The sequence below is a fragment of the Danio aesculapii genome, chromosome 3 (genome assembly GCF_903798145.1).
Source record: "Danio aesculapii chromosome 3, fDanAes4.1, whole genome shotgun sequence".
NCBI lineage: Eukaryota > Metazoa > Chordata > Actinopteri > Cypriniformes > Danionidae > Danio > Danio aesculapii.
Window position 1 is genome coordinate 31,012,951 of NC_079437.1, and position 18,104 is coordinate 31,031,054.

At 36.2% G+C, this 18,104-nt stretch overlaps 1 protein-coding gene across 1 annotated transcript in view; it reads right to left on the reverse strand.

The window, feature by feature from the left end:
* The window catches only part of map3k3 (mitogen-activated protein kinase kinase kinase 3), a 32,267-nt gene that overhangs the window by 9,082 nt on the left and 5,081 nt on the right, over positions 1 to 18,104 (reverse strand). Inside the window, exons 2-13 of the mRNA XM_056453647.1 lie at positions 12,666 to 12,751; positions 9,293 to 9,423; positions 9,164 to 9,204; positions 8,676 to 8,775; positions 6,348 to 6,461; positions 6,044 to 6,164; positions 2,944 to 3,077; positions 1,879 to 1,952; positions 1,657 to 1,724; positions 1,486 to 1,581; positions 952 to 1,113; positions 27 to 175 (exon numbers count right to left, since the gene is read on the reverse strand). Of these exons, the coding sequence (XP_056309622.1) occupies positions 27 to 175; positions 952 to 1,113; positions 1,486 to 1,581; positions 1,657 to 1,724; positions 1,879 to 1,952; positions 2,944 to 3,077; positions 6,044 to 6,164; positions 6,348 to 6,461; positions 8,676 to 8,775; positions 9,164 to 9,204; positions 9,293 to 9,423; positions 12,666 to 12,669 (1,194 nt within the window). The 5' untranslated portion in view covers positions 12,670 to 12,751. The remainder of the gene's footprint in view (positions 1 to 26; positions 176 to 951; positions 1,114 to 1,485; positions 1,582 to 1,656; positions 1,725 to 1,878; positions 1,953 to 2,943; positions 3,078 to 6,043; positions 6,165 to 6,347; positions 6,462 to 8,675; positions 8,776 to 9,163; positions 9,205 to 9,292; positions 9,424 to 12,665; positions 12,752 to 18,104) is intronic.

An 18,104-nucleotide genomic window follows, 5' to 3' on the forward strand; every position in this document is an offset into this window, starting at 1 on the left:
AAAGTCATAAAAAATACATGCTGTACCTTGCTGGTCTCTGGGCTGGCAGGGTCAAAATGAACCTGTTTTGCTGCAAGTTCTCTGCCCGTGTCCACATCATAGCACAGATAAACCCTTCCAAAAGCACCCTGACCTAGCAACTTCCCCCTGCGCCACGTCACTGGAGCTGTAGGGGCTACATATATGCACGTATAAATACACAATGATTGGCTGAATGACAAAATAATTGACAGTTTCACCCCAAAACATACATGGGCACATTCTTAAAACTTTTTAAACAGCTTCTATTGACCTTATTCTGCAATGCAAAAGTAAGCTCGATTCTGCAATCGTTTTAGAATTTCCAACTAGGGCCATGCAATATGATGCTACATATATCAGGGGTGTCACACTCAGCAACCCTGCACAGATTAGTTCTAACTCTGTTTCAATACAATTACCTGGGGGTTTAAAACAAGCCTGACGGACTTAATTAGTTTGATCAGGTGTGTTTAATTAGGGTTAAAGCTGAACTGTGCAAAGCTGTAGCCCTCCAGGAACGGAGTTTGACACGTGAAACATGTTGTATGGACAAAATAAAAAGTGTAAAGTTTCATATTATGCTCTATCGTTTATATGTGGCGTCCCAAAATACATTGAGTACAATAATCAGGGCTTGGCAATAAAGATGTGTGAGAGATGCTCAGGATTGTCAGTACTGGCTCGTCGCTCAAGTTTATAATTTGCCATTTACCATTTTGCAATATGTGTGCAAATGCAATCTTACAATAAATGATGTTACATTAAAATACTGTTCGTGTGAGCAGTAAAATAATATGAAAGTTTGCAACATTAAGCCAAATAAATAGCTGTTTTTAATGAAAATTTTGACCCAATAAATGTTCCAATGGCTGTGGCTGCTCTAACATGAAGGCATAAGGTCAATAACATCATTTACTACAAAACACTCACACTTATGAGGGACTGGGCGGTCCTGTGGACGGAGTCTGGATTGAGTATCCACCAGCTGCCAGCTGCCCAAACTCTCCTCGCTGCCGTTCAGAGATCGCCGTGATGGCACCAACGTGAACAAATTTCCTTGAGGGCGACGTATCCGTGGAAATGTCCGTCGACCTGAGGAGCAACATTATTTGTATTAGTTAAAAGTCAATAATTCAATTCATGTTAATTTCGAGAGTGCTTTTACAATGTAGATTGTGTTAACATAGAAGTTCTAGGAGACTGAAACTGTCAGTCCATTTTTCAGAGTTGAAGTTCAGTTTAGTTCAATTCAGTGTGGGTTTTAATTTCACTGCTGAAAGTTCAAAACACTGAAGAGCAAATCCATCGATGCGCAGCTCCACAAGTCCCAAACCAAGCAAGCCAAAGGAGAGGAACAAACTTCACCAATTAACGAAAGTGAAGGAAAAAAAAAACTTGACAGAGACCAGGCTGTGTACAAATAATGTATACTACAACAGTGTAGTGTAATGTAGAGTGTCATACCTTCGCTGTGATCTTTATGATGCATCGACACATGATACCTGCGAGGGTACGTCCCTCCTTTGCCCACAATCTTATCATAAACATGGTTTTCCCGGTCTAAAACACAAGAACAGGAAATGTAGGTCAGTGAAACGGCTGATTAAGAGGTAGAGCAATTGATATAAGACGCACCTGAACAGTCCTGTCTGTTGTCAGGATAACTCTTAATCCTGTGTGTTCGAGATTTCCTGAGAGAGGGGCTACAAAATAAAACAGCAATAAGTGCAAAATAACACTGCAACAGGTGATAACAACCGCTGTATATTTAGTCATTCATTTTTCGATAGTCTTATAAGAGGCATGTTGTTGCAAAGCTCTCAATCAAAATTAAGAGCAAACTTTTTATCCCCTCACCTGTCAGAGTTGCTGTCCAGTGACTGACAGCTGCCGGACACTGAGTTTTCTGCACTGCTCCAAGGATCCAGCACCTATAAATGTAGGTGTATTATTTGGTAAATGGACTCAGATTGCACACTAGCTGATTTGGTAACTGTATGTGGTATTCAATGCGTTACATTCCTGAATTCTCTCATATAAATCCAGTTAAAATCACATTAAGTGGTATTTCTATAGGAACGTCAGCGTTTTTTTTTCACGATAATAATAATATTACTGTATTGTTGATAAATGCAGCCATAAGAGAATTAATTTAAAGAGATAAAACAATCGAGACCCCAAAGGTGTGAACAATACTGTATACAAATTATTTCCTCTACATTCATTCTTCTATGGCGGGGCGCCACCAAAATTCACGGCTACATTACAGCTTCTCATTCAAAACCTTCAGTCGTTGTTCTTTTTAATAGCGGGTTATAATCGAACCAAAACGCATTAAAAGGTAAGTGAATTATAACAGCGCAAACTTTTCTGTAATTGCAGTAGTGCTGTGTGTTATTTCACTCTTTAAGGTTACATGCTGACTGACTGACAGGTGCGCGAGGCGTGAGGCTAGCAAACACGACGTAGCTTTCAGGTATGATGAACACAGTTTCCATAATTATACTTTATAGATTAAGGTCTATGGTTCTGCATATGATGACTTCATCTTGCTGGAGTTTATAGCAGTTTTACTTTACTTCAGGATGCATCAATGCCGCTCTGTAGGTCTATTGGAGACATTCGTAAATATTCCTAGCAAATCTAATAAATGTTGGAGACATACTCGTTACATAAATGAGTTTATTTAAGAGCGCACAAAAATCTGTGCTTGAGCAGTGTATATTTGAGGGGGCGTACAAGAAGTTTTAAGATCTGTGTTAAAAGTCTGCCGCCACAGCTGGAAAAAAATCCTAGAGGAATCACTCATACAAATATTGAAATATTATCTTTTCCAGTACAAAATACACAAACCAAAGCATTGTATGTGCAAAAGTTTAAAAGTGCCCTCTAGCATATCTGTGCATGCGTTGTTGAACTCACACACTGGTCGCTGGTTTCAGGTATGAACTCCCCTTCGCTGTTGATGCTGGTGTAAGAGCCCTGACGTGCGATTCGCTGCTGGCGCTCAGGAACATAACCAGGAGGTGGTGAACTTCGGCCAGTGTTCTGAGAACCTATGCAAATACAAGACAACAGGCATACATTTTAAAACTCATAACGTGTAAGATTTTGTTTATGGTCTTGCTGTACAGATAGTATACCTATTCTTTCAGTGGACTGTCAACATTGTTATGCTACATGCACGTAACTGTGTCTGCATGATGTATATTCCACCAATTTATCCATTTGTAGTTTTCTTCCTATTTTTTGAAGTACAATTCGATTCTGAGAGAGAGAAAAATAACAATCTTATTTGTTTTTTATACTTTAATTTGTTAAATAAGCATCTTAACACTATTCTCCAGTTCTTGACTTTTTCCCAAATTCATTTTCTAGAATGAGTCTGGAAGATGCATTTTTTTCCTTATCCGAACGTATTATCTAAAGCCACTTATATATTGCACTTATAAATTAAGCAAGTATATGCATGAACTTTGACGTCCACATGCAGCTTAAGATTAGCTTCAAATAAATGTGTTAAATGCTTAATGTTTATCATAAAGCAGGGGTGCCCAAACTTTTTACTATAAAAAGCCAAAATCTAAGTTGATTGAGGGCTGTGGGCCCAATATATATATATATATATAAATCATTTAATATATATATAATATAATTTAGGGGTGTCAAAATTAATTGTTTCTTCGGTGCACCGTGACGCAGATGGGGACAATTTGATATCGTTTCAGTAATAGATCATAACCGGTTATTACGTACTAACATCATTTATCTCATATGCGCGATGTCGCGGGAGAATACTACGGCGAAGGAGGCGAGGGCGAGTAAATAAAACGCTCCTACTACTTAAACAGCAGATAATTGCTTGTGAGTTTGAGTCTTTCACTGACACTGAAGAAGGTACAGCAAGAGCCGCTATTTCACTACTAGTCAAAAATGCTGTAAAACTCATTTGACCTGCTGGGGTGTTCGTGAGGTAACTTTTTCTCTCCTCTCGGCTGTTAACGTGATACGTGTGGATCCAGACACAAGCGTGCCTGTGGTGCGAGTTTTCTCCACTGTGTCTATTACAGATTACCTGTGATAACCACACATATAGACTGTGACCAGGGCTGTCCCCGCGTCACTCATCGGTGAACAGCGCTTTCATTTTTAAAGCCAATCACAGCCCTTTCTGTTGAGCAGATAAAGACAATAACCAATCATAGGAGCAATATAACACTTGATAGCGCTCAAAAAGCAAGCGGGATAAAATTTACATTAGTTTATTTGCTATAAATGCTCATGCTGTCTTCTGTGTATGTATTGGAGTTTTGTCTAAAACATTTAAAAACAGTGTTTTCTTTGAACAGGTAAAAATTAAAGGTACAGTTCATATATCTGACTGCTTGTATTAAAGTATACAAATGTATTACAAATTATATATAAATATATTTATAGATTTTAATTAAAAAAAATTTGTGTTGTGAAGAAAAAATCTAATTATGTATGGAAAACATTGTCAATGCGCCGTGATGTCGCACTGAACCGAATCTTCTTTACGTTGCTTTAAAGCATATTAACTAATACAGTATGGTTATTAACATTTTATAATGAACTTATTACAGCAAAAACTGAAACAATCCCATTTATAATACAATGGGGTTTAATGCTGAATACACTAGTCAAGCTGCTCCTGACTTTACCTTAATTCGCTCGCAGATATCTAGAATATTGTCCTCGAGCTGTCAAGTGACAGTATTTAAATTTTTTTTAAAGTCTGATTCATTTACAACATTTAATTGAATCATTTAATTTAGGTTGGCTTTATTGTAGCTCAGCTACGTTAAATTTAAACAGACAATCTCTGTCAAAGGCAGCCTCAAAAATTTGCCCCAACCTTTCAGATGGAATGACGGGCCAAATCAAAGGTTATCATGGGCCAACTTTGGCCTGCAGGCCCTACTTTGGGCATCTCTGTTATAAACATTCTCTTCAATTTCTGTTTGATTTTTACTCTTTTTTTTATCTGCTTATTAAACTTTTCAAATTACAAATTAATTTTACAGAGAAATTTAAACAAATGTTATTCCCAGTCCAACCCTCTAAACATGATGAACTTACATTAAGAGAGAAAAAAAGAAGAAAAATAAATAAATAAATAAAGTAAATAAATAAAAAATAATTACATTAAAAAAAATGATAAATAGAAAAATTAAAAAAAAACTGTACAGAATACACATGATAACCCAATATTACAAACATTAATCCTCAGGTATTTTTACAATGTACTAATTTACATTTGCATATTTCTGTTTGATTTCATACTGATCAGTATTATTACGTAATACTGTTAAATTAAAACAATTTGTTGTGGATAAAGGGGAACTAAAATGCACATTTATATTTACAAACATTAAATTATTTTATCAGTAGCCTGTCATTTGACAGTATTACAAAGTAAATTATAAAATGTGACTGGCATAATGTAATTTTGACACCGTGAAACATATTTTTCAGTGAATGCTGTTACCTCACAGATACATGATGTAATACGAATATAAAACATGAAATAAAAAAGCCCCATGCAATACAATACACTGTGTCAAGAGCATGATCAAAAAGCAAAACAGCTGAATCATGAGACTGAAGGAAAGTATAAACAAACGTCTTTTTCCTCCAGACACAGAGCCTCAAAGAGCTCACGCTTTTCTCCAGACGGCCTTATAAGCTGTAACAACCTCCCCTCCCCCCTAAACTACACACTATCTCTACAACAGGCCATTGGCCTACCATGCTAATAGTGTCTCGGAATCTGATTGGCTGCAAGCCAGAAAACCATTGTGGAGCAGCCAGTGATGGTGGACAGGAAAAGGAAGAGGACCCACTGCTCACAGAGGAAGTCAGAGAAACAACAGAGAGAAAGAGCGAAAATGAAAGAGTACGAGAAGGAAAAAGAGCAGGGAAAGAAGACTAATAAGAAAGCCAGAGTGGTTTATGGATTATGTGCAGCAGTGTGTGTTTGTGTGTGTGTATACGAACTCACTGGTGGAGTGGTGGCGTCCTCTGGGTTCTGATGACTGATATGCAGTGCTGACATCACCAGTGGACTGAGAGGTTTTGATGCGAACCTGCTTACACACTGTGTGATGTGATGAAGATGACGCCTGCACACATACACAAAACACACAAACACAGAAGTTGCATTTAGAAATCATTTCGAATGCAAAAACAACTCATTATAAAATAACATACCATGGTTTTTACAACCTGCTCTGATTCTCTGTCTACTTTCCAAACCGAATGGGTTCATATTGATTACTAATTTGCTAATACTAATAAAGTCTCACATTGCTTTGTTCCTGTGTCAGCAGCATGATCTTGATGCTCTTCATGTTTGAGCTGCGGTCCAGCAGATCAATGGCTTTATCCAAATCATCCTGATGACGCAGGGGGATGGACAGCTGTGTGCACAAACAAACACTTTACAGATGCATTAACAAGAACTGTCACACTGCTAGCACCTAAACTGAAAGGGCACTCAGTATTTTTTCCTCTGCTTAAACATTTCAAAAAAAGAAAAATGTAGATCTTTTGTCAGTGAAATAGTTTTGTTAAAATTACAGTTAATGTCATTTCAATTGTGCTAACTGTCGTAATCCTAACTGATGCTTTCTGCTCAAAAGTTTTATTTTAACAAATTGAAATAAAAACAAAAGACCAGAGGCCAGAATTACTAAACAGAACAAATTAGTCCACCAGCACAATTCCTTATAGGTTTCGTTGAGTTTTAAAAGTAATTTACTTACAAATGCACAAATTAAACATGTCTGATGCAGCGCTTAAACAAGCGCAAATTACACTGCCAACAAGTAGAGTTGATAATGATCATACGCTGCAAGTAACTTACAAACAACCCAGGAGTAAAAGGGTTCAGACTAGCTGTTTGAAAAGGGATGCACTGAATTATTGTCCACCGAAAATGGCAATTTTGGCTTCCGGCAAAAAGAGAAAACTTGGATAAAAATATAAGCCAAAAAAAGACTATGCTGTCTAGCAGTGTTCAGTGCACTGGTTTACTGAAACCCATTTATTTCAATGGCTTGCACTGGAATCCACCATCAACATTACATCCAGCTTGGTCAAAGTTCTAAATAGCTCAATTTTTCATTGTACTTAAAAACCTGAATGAACATGTAAACTTACTGAACAGAAGGTTATAAATACATTCAGCAATGACGCTGTCAAAGTTGTACATCATAAATAATATTACTGAACAGTCTATTGTTAGCGTATGTGCTTATTTTTTTACAAGGAAAATATAATATTATCAACTGATCAACATTTAAACAGTTTTGTGTCCTGCAGAACACTAAGGAGCGGTTCACAGAATGCGTTTTTTTATATTTCCAACGCTTTACTTTTCTATTGGTTTTCAATTTAACCATGTATTTGACTGTTATGCTCGCTTTTCAAATCTTTTGAAACACCGTGCACATGAGCGCTGCATTTTCTAAAAAGCTGAGTGAAGTTAAAAGAACGTCAACTTTCAAATGCAACAACTCATCACTGTCAGTTCCACAGCAGTGGACCAATCAGAAAAACTCAGAGGCTGGGAAATCGTTGCACGTTTCTGTTTACAGGCGCTCTGTGGCAGGATCAGGATACTCATGCTTTTTACTCAGCCCAGGCTCATTATGGATACGTACCCCTGTATACATTTTTGTAGAGCGCAAAATATATCCCAAGAGGTAAGGTTTTTTAGTTGTTTTTGTTTACGTGAATCCACCAGAGGCAATTTTCTCTCATGAGTGCCCTTTGCACCTGCTCTTCTCAAGTACAGCAGAGGCCACTGTCGACTGACTGACTGATTGATCCCCTACCCACCGCTTTTTCTAAACCCAACAGTGTTTTCAAAAGCAATCCAGAAAAAGAAAAGCCCTTACACCCGCCTGGTTTTTACCACATGTTTAGATCTTCCCACGTTCTCACCCTGTTTTTAACTTGTTTATTTTATTTTTTGTCTTTTGATTTACCTGCTTCACTAGACCCAAATCACATCATCATGGTCAACTCCTCTCTGCATCTCAAGTCTGCCAACGTACACAATGAGCCACTGGGTAAACTGGTAACAGCGGAAAAGCTGTTCATACAGAGGTAAGTGGTCAGCTGCTAGCGCAAAAAGAAACAGAAGCCGACGGTGGAGTCATACCACCCTGTAGCGTTCATTTTAAAGACGAAATGTAGCAATAAGTAGCTCTGGCTACATAATTTCGCTTTCCAGAAATGTACACGAGGGTACCTTTTCACAATGAGCCGTTGTTGCTTTTACTGCCCTTTTATCAAACCATTCCAAACTGTTGCCACTGCATTTTTAAGACGCGTTCAGTGGGAATAAGCCCTAAGAAACCTGTCAGTATCTGCGACTGTTTGATAAAAAAGAAAAAAACAATCATTTTGATAAATCTGTTTGTACAGAAACAGCTTGTTTTGTCTAGAATTTTCACATAATTTTTAACCTAAAAAACTGAGTGCACTTTGCAGTTCATACAAACATTCAGCAATCATTCCATGAAATGGCACTTAAATAATAGTTATGAATGTATTGAGTATTTTAACATGAGTACAGTGCAAACAGAAGTGAGTGTCAGTGAGTGCATTCAAATGTGAATCAATACCTCATTATTCATATAATGCAGGTCTAACTGCTGACCGAAGAATGTTTTGACTTTCTGCTGGACTTCCTCAAACTGCACAGGCCGCCCAAACATCAGAATCCTACACAAACACATATAAACATACACACACGCCACGCACACAGAGGGGGGAGATTAAACAGGAAGCTGAGATTTCTTTAGATGTGTAATCCGAGACGGCAAGTCAAGTCAAACACACAGTTGGATCTGCAGAGCTAACACATTCCTGAAAGCACACCTAGCATAGCTGTGGCCTGTCCTGGCAGCCACAGACAAACCACAGTACTTTCCCTTTTCACCAGTCTGAAAGCTGAGCGAGAGAGAGGATGCCTGTGCGTGTCTGTCTCAAAACACCAGAGAACATGCTGTTTGCATTGCTATTTTAACACACACAGGCACACACACACAGGCACACACACACAGGCACACATACTCATGTACGTTCCAGTAGAAAAGAAACTCAGATTCACCTTCTTTCACCACAGAACTCAAACTTAATCCTGACATCCTCCTGAAGAGAAAGAAAGAGTGCTGAGGTCAAGTCAGGGTCGTGCAGGAGTCACAAGGTCAGGGTTGCTCTAGAAATGAATGTGTTTTACCATTCTGTTGGAAGAGCTGGCAGGGATGACAGGTTTAGTTTTTGCCGTGTCATAAGTTGTCGTCGGCTGGCGCCTGGTCATCTGCAGGGCCACCAGATCCTTCATGATTGAATGAAGAGCCTGTCTCTCATCTGGGAAGAAAGAAATAACATTTTGCCTATTATGATTGTAATGTTATTGGCTATAATAAACTAATACATGTTATAGGCAAACATACAGATTTAGGTCTTAAAAAAAATATAATAAATAATTATAATAATAATTTAATTATATACACATTATATATATATATATACACATTATATATATATATATACACATTATATATATATATACACATTATATATATACACATTATATATATATATATACACATATATATATATATATATATATATATATATATATATATATATATATATATATATATATATATATATATATATATATATATATATATATATATATATACACGTGCTATTCGTATGCCCTATAGGTTGTTGCATCCGTCAAAACCGTAGATGGACAAATCTAAATCTGTTTTTTATTTAATTAAATATAAATGTGCATATAATCAATAACACTGCTATTAATAACAACATTATACAAAAGCAGACTGTCACAAATAAACTGAAAAAAGCCCCCCAAGATGAAGGCATGGAGGCAGTGTTTTTTTACATGTAAAAATATTTATTTTTTGTAACATTTAATCCTTTAATTTTTTCATATGTAAAGATATTTGTGTATTGCTGTATATCCTGTGTATTAAGCAATGTGTGAGCGTTTTGGACCTGCATAGGTGCAAAACTAATGCGCTCTGTGTTGGACTTACTGGACTTAAGACCAGGTTTTAGTTGGTCAAAGGCGGGGTTTATTTCAGCTCTTCAAAATAGCAAAGCGCCAACAATGCACCTTAACACACCTCCTTTTTAGACCGGAACACCCATGAGTCCACAAAGTGGCACAAACAGATTTGCCATTTAAACAACGTGGTGGAAAACGTGAAAATTAGGGTTGCGCTGGTCTGAAAATTGCAACAAATCGCGCCACACATGTCTTGCCCCTTATTGCACTGGGTGTAAGATAGGGCCCTTCGACAACATATAATATCGAAATAGGAAAATTATCATTTAGCATTTTCATATACCTTTTAACTGAAAATATAGAAAATAAATAAATACATAGACTGATAACCGATGATATGGACATAATGTGGATCCCTAGAAATAATCAGTCATTAATTTTCCTTCAGCTTAGTCCCTGATTTATCAGGGGTTGCCACAGCAGAATGAATCGCCTAAAAATACTCAACATTTGCTATTTTGAAAAAGTCTCTAAAAAAGCTATGATAATCAACAACCCGTCTCTCTTTTTTTTTTAACAATACAATTCTAACAACATGCAACTTGCTGCAAATACAGTAGCTTATTCATTAGTTAAGAATTTACAATTAAAATTGTAATAATATAACATTTGTCCATCCTATTTGATGCAGAAACTGGCCAGGTTACCATCCTAAAGTGAATCAAATGTTCGCAAAAAAAAAAGAAAAGAAAATGATGGAAAAAAAAAACTCAATTGCCAAGTTATCAGAACAAAGGACTGTAGTATTGGCAATCTAGTGACCAGCAGTAAACAAGGCAAGCATAATGGAGACAGCTGATTAGTAATGTTCGTTTTTGTCAGAGTTTATTCAGCAAATGCGTATCTCCCATAATTCACATTAAAGCCTTTTTTATTTAAAACCACCTCAAACAAGCATAAAAACTTTAGTGAATTAAGGTCATTTCCATCACTCATTTTTCATGCAATATTTAAAAATATGTATTAATGCAGGACGATAAAAACCCAGTCATTGTACTAAATGTCCTAAAGTAGCTTCTTTCTTTATTTGAATGAAACTGAGATTGGGTTGTAGAAAAAAATTACTTGCTCTACAGTTACAGCACAGGTGCAGAGGAACTGAGGATAATCTGCTCTCCTTCGTGAATAAACACACTCTCAGTCAAACTACCAGTGCTGCGTCAGTGCTGTGAAGCATATGAGAATAAGACGACTGTGTTTTTGAGATCTCTGTTCTCATGTTTGATATAAGACCGAGCTGTGTCTTGGCTAAGCTCACTCCTCACAGAGGGAAAATATTCGCAGTGTGTTGCTTGGACGGCCTTCACAAGCCTTGTCTACCTAACACTGGGAACATGACAGATCAACCCAGACTCAGCCGTTCAACTGTTAAATATCTATTCATGTGAGAACACAGAATAGTCACTGTCTGTGTGTTTCTCTTCAAACAGTTACAAACATATTCTTAATTCCATGCGTCAAAGTAATTTCTTCCTTGGATAGGACACTGTCAATTAAACAAGTCAATCCAAATGCACAGAGAAGCAAAGAATATCCATAGTTAAAGTGCACCTATGATGCAAAATCAACTTTTGGAAGCTGTTTGAACAGAACTGTGTGTAGGTATAGTGTGTCCACATTCATATTGGACTGATATTAACACAAGTCTCTTTTTAAAAAAATATCCTGACATTAAAAAGGATCCAAATCCCAGCAATTTTGAGGTCCCCTGCAAAGTGACGTAGAAATGCGGTTTTCCTTGCCCACTTAATTAATTGACAGGACTGTATTAAAATGTCTCTGTAGTAACAATATAATCATGTCCACAGAACAGGATTTGCAAAGAAACTAAGATTAAAAGATCTGTTCCAACTCTCTGTGATCAGCTGCACCGCAAAAATAAGTTTTACAAAATGTAAACGTTTTTAAAACAGTGCATGTGATGTAATAAAGACAGTAAAATCGCCATTTAATTAATAACCAGAGGAATCATAGAAAACCATTACTTTGGATTGCAAAAAATGACAATATTAATATTAGTTTATTTAGTAAGACAGATCTTTAAAATCTTTCAAGCAGTGGAGTACATTTTAACAAGTGAGAAACTATTAAACATCCAGCCAAGTTATTTATTAACACAATCAAACAATTAACAATGCAAATATTATAGTATGCATTAAATCTTTGTTAATGTTACTTGAAATATATTTGTTTGTTGCTATTTCATGTAAACTCATGGTGCATTAAGGTTTAAAAAGATTTGGATTTTAATAATGCATTAGTAATTGTTGAAAAATGATAAATAAACGCTATTAATGTATTATTCATTATTAGTTCATGTTAATAAATACATTTACTAACATTGACTAATGTAACTAATCGCAAAGTGTGACCAATATTTTTAATTACTCATTTTAATAAAAAATAACTTGATATCAAGAAATAATTGAAGGCATGTTGAATACCCCTGATAAAAAGGGTTACAGACACAAACACATTATGCAAATAAAGACAAAATGTGATGACTTACTCATTTTGCCAGTATGGATGTGTGTTATTTTGTTCAGATTTGAAGATCCTTACACACACTTTCCTCTAGCATCACCCATCAATGGCCTAAAAGTGGAACAACATTCAGGTTATAAAGAAACTCTAGATAAAATCAGAAAGGATATATAACTTCCCTACCTAAAAAATGTAATCTAATCCAACAAACAATGACATCACAGTCAACAACAGCAATAAAAAAAACATCAGGGGATTTTCATTCACAAGCATATTTTAATATTTAACTAGTTTACACGTGTTCATTCAATTAAACTTTACTGATGCTAGCTAAACAAAACCCCCACTTAAAATGGATGAAAAAACGAAATTATCTGTAACAGGATGATCAAAATTGGTGCATTTGAGACATAAAAGAATGTAACCTGAGAATACTGGCAACAAAGCTTTGTCAAGAAGAAGAAAAAAAGGCTAAGGGAAATAGGTACCATTCAAAACTGGCAGACTTCAGTTTCACATGCTTGATTCTAACAGTAAAATCCTATCTCAAAAAATGTGCATTCCCCATAAACAATATGACTGTAATATATTTGTCATTAATTTTCCCATGAACACATGTGGCTCACATTAGGAAAAAGAATGTGAAAAAGGTTGCACTATATTGAATGCTGTGCTTTAAAACTGAGGTTTTGTCATATTTATCAAGGTTAAACAATCTGATGGCTAATATGATCAATAATAAAATTGCTGACCATGTAAATGAAGCTCTTAAATGATCATTTTATATTAATACAAGTATCTTACCCTGTAATCTTCTAATGTCTTTACAGGAGAAAAATGCTTTACCAGAGTCCAGATGACAGTTTCACATAATGCGTTACCAATTTCTCTGAAGGAATTAATTGAATCATAGCTAAGCTCTGTGCTATGCGTGGCGTCTGTAGTATCAGTATTCATTTACTAAGCCTAGTGATTTAAAACTTCTTTATTAAATAAGATTTGAGCACATTTCAATATTCATCTCCAAGCTGTAACATGTTCGCTTATTGCATTTGATGGATAGCCTCCTTGTTAATTCTACTGTATGTAAGATCACCTTGATGAAATCAAATGAATGAACTTTATAAAAAACGAATTATAAAATGTAAAAAATGAATTATAAAGCAACTTGCTGCAGAGCTTTTTGAGTTGACTCAACTAGATCAAGTCAAGTGGAGTACTTGAGTCAATTAAAAAAAATAAAAAAAAGTTGTTGTTTTTTTCAGTTACAATTTTAAGTTGTCAACTTTTTTTTTTTTTTTTACAGTGAGTTGGACTTGCTGGACAGCTGGACAACTGCCCAAAAGCTGCTTCGAGGGTCTCTTGACCATCTTTATTCAGTTTTATTTGGGAATAACAGGTAGAAACAGGAAGACACTCACAGTGTTTTTTAACCCTTTCAAATGAATGTTAAAACTTCACTTTACGCAAAATGTTTGGTTTAACAATTACAAATAAAGTTATTTTACATCACACCTGAAACTTGTCTATAGCACTTGTTCACTGCTGCTCTTATAGTTGTGTAAATTGCTTCCTTGTCCTCATTTGTAAGTCGCTTTGGATAAAAGCATCTGCTAAATGACTAAATGTAAATGTAAATGTAATTACCGAGAAATAATTACACTTTTTTCATTCCTTTTACCAGAAAACATAGCTTAAAGCTTAAAATCTAAATATACTCCACTTATTTTTTATATGTATATTTTAGTGCTTGTCTATCAAATAATCAAGTAATACTGTATTTTCAGTTGTTTACAACTGTATATGCAGTTATTTTGCACAACAACAAATACATACCACACACAAAAAAATACATTTTTTAATATTGTGTTATTATTACAGTATTGTTTAGGTTTAGGAAAGTGTTTAGGTCAGTGGTTTGTTAAATTAGGGAATCTGTGCGACAATTGCCACCTTCTCATGGAAGTATATACATGTATAGCCTAAGCAACGCATTTCAGAACTGAAAAAAATGTAGACCACACCCTGTGAATTTGCCATCTGAATAGCCCAGGGCAACGTATTTTACTCTTCGCAAAATGATGAATTGAATCTACATTAATACTTCAAAATGAGTTACTTAAATGAGACGAGACGCTTACAAAATTGTCAAATTCAAATGAAATGTGCAAAATCTCAAATATAACCAACATTTTTTCTATATCAGTTTCACATCCTACACAACTCGGACCAGGTGAACTGTTGAGGGCCAAAATAACCAATGGTTGTACTAAATATTCAGTTTATGTCAGCACATACTTTAAAATCTGAATTCTGGTTAAGATTGCATCATTCCTAATAATGACATAACCTGCCTGTGCGTCACGAAACCTGTAAAACTCACTTTTGATTCAACTAAAATGGACCGAAGGAGAGAGAACTAACTGGACATTGCAGAGAACCGCTCACCCATCCAAACGTATGGTCAGAGCTGAAATGATTAACCAAAAGGATGAGGTAAGGAGCATATTTGTTTTAGCACCTCCAGTCATGCAGCTTCAAATGAACCATGTGAAATTAGAGGTCAGAAATCACTTATTTGCACCCATTCAGCCAAATATCCCGAGTGGCACCCAGGTGGCTTGACCCACCACACCTTTAAACACTCAACAAGCATGAGTGTGTTCAGCCCCATCTGATGCTTCGCTACCCATAAATCCAAGTCAAGTTAAACAGACCTTCACCTGAACGCTCCACAGAGAGTTTGCTGAGAGTGTGCACACTTTTTCCTTCATGCGAGTTCTGAATGGATATGTGCTGGAGTCAAGCCACACCACTGGAAACCTCCATTTGTAAAACACCAACTCCTGACCAAAACCACCTGACTTATAATCTGCACATTCCTCCATTTTATTGCTTTCCTATTGATTTAAATCTTTTATTACCATTTTCATTCTAAAGGTGTAATGTTTTTTGGTGGTGTTTAAAGCTCAGATTAAATTCTTCAAAAGGACCTAAATGTTGACCAATATAACGCAGAACAGGTAACAATCTTATTTGTTATTGCTGTATTTGTTTGTTAAATAGCAACCACATCTGTGTTCAAAGAGTTAGTTAACCCAAATTTGAAGTTATGTTAATAATTACTCAACCTCATATCATTCTAGGGCTGGGCAATATGGCAAAAATGCAATCTCAATAATTATTTCCCATATTGAAAGCTACCTATTTCGATATCAGTTGTTAATGCTTCCAGATTTAAAAGAGTAACCCGACAATGACTGAAGCCACAAAAATTAGAGGGTCCATTAAATGGCATAACATTTGACCAATAAATGTTTGGTGGCCGAAAACTCTGTACATCTCTAATATCAACACACTTCTATACTCCCATTGTTGCACATTTCTGCTGTATGATTGGCTTAGATCAATATGGAGTCAAAAAAGTCCAGTCTATCATTGTTATTGATATAAATTTTATCGCGATTTGATATAATATCGTTTATCGGCCCAGCCCTATTTCTTTCCAAACCAAAGACTTTTGTTTATCTTCAGGATACAAAAGAAGATTTTTCAGATGAAATCCAAGCAGGACAGCAACAGTCCTTGTTCAGTCCAGAAAATACCAAAAATATCCTCATGTCAGACCACATGCCTTCAGTGGTTCAATCGGAATATCAATAAGAAAATACTATTGTGTGCACATAAAACAAAAATAATGACTTTTTTCAACAGTTTCTTCTCTTCAGTGTCAGTATAGTGTGCTCGACATGCTTGATTGCACCTGTGACATTCATGCATCTGTACTTTGTTTCGAACAGAGAAAGCTGTGCTCAGGCATCCAGAGGAGAGTACATCAGCGCAGCACTCATGATTGTGCACACTATAGGGCCTATACTGACAATAAAGTAAAAAAAAAACGTTGCATCAAGTTATTTTTGCTTTATTTGAGAACAAAAGTATTCTTGTAGCTTCTTAATATTCATAATCAATCAGCTAAAAGCAAGTGGTCAGTTTTGATGATGCTTTTTGGTACCGTTCTGGATCAAATTTCATTCAGAATATTTTAATTTGTGTTCCAAAGGTTTCGTGGTTGGAATAATATGAGGAAGAGTAAATATTGAAAGAATATATATAAGGCAAAGGCAAAATCATAATAAAATCTGTTGTGTACCATCTCCATGTATTGCCCTTATTCTTAAGGTATGCGCAGGCACAGCCATTGGAATCTTTTTGGCTTGAGATTTCCAGTCTCATTCACTTACTTTGATATTTAGATGGTAAAAACAGCTAGTTATGCTGCTTGATGTTGCATACAGATCTTTTCTTATTTTGTTTCTACATTTTATGTACAGTCATCAACAAACTTGTTTGCAGAGCAAGTAGTTTGACAGTTTTCTGCCGTTTAATACTCCTGGGGCCTCATGTACGAAGACTTGCGTTGAATTCATACTAAAAAACTGCGTACGCACAAAGTTGTAAATGTACGTACCAGTAAAAAAAAAATCTGATGTATGAAACAGTGCGTACGCTGAATCCCACGCATATTCTCTTTGTAAATCTGAATAAACGTGAAACTGAGCGCACATGCAAGAGCGCAAAACCCCTCACTGCCTCCTCCCCCTAAATATGGTAATGACTCTACTTTGGCAAAATCAAATGAAAAAAGAATGGCAAAAGCAAGCAATAAGAGAAACTTTGAACAGAATGTGAATTGGAGGTGCTCCTTTCAGTGGTAGACCGGAGATAAACAGTGTTATTTGCAAGAGTGGGAGAGTTAAGCTGACGCGGTTAATGCAGTGGGGTCTGAACATCGCATTGTGAAGGAATTAAAAAAGAAATAGTGCGATGTAAAGGCTTAAAATTTTGTATTGTCCCATTTGATTGACAGAGATTATCAGCAGTGTGAGTGGCGTAGTTCGTAAAGCGCATGGCAACAGGATTTAACACTATCAATCACGAACTCGGTTCGAATCTAGCGTCTGATGAACTCAATCTTCTTTTTTCCCCCCACTACATATCAGATTTTGCCTACTCTTCATCACGAGGAAGACAAGTAGCAATCATTAATAAGTCTGTGTATTGTGTTAAGCGCATTTGAGCATCACATATTATTTGCACATTTATTGAATGGAAATGTTTCTGATTCACGTATGTAAACGTATGCAGATGGTGCCTTTATAGCAATGTGCGTGCAGTCGATCGCTCCGATAACACTGGGAAAACCGGCAATCTCTGCTAACTGCGCTTGAATGTTTGGCTGGTCAACTACATGGTATGGAAACCTTGTATACCTGCTAGACATGCGGATGATCCGGTCCCATACAGCTGCCATTGCACGGGTCAAAGATACTTTGTAGTGTGCAATTTAACATAATTGCCTCTAGGAGTCGCCAATGGAAATAAAACAAATACACAAAAGAAATGCATGTACGCCAGACATGAAGTTGGCGTGGACCAACGCACATTCTCACGTTCATTTCAT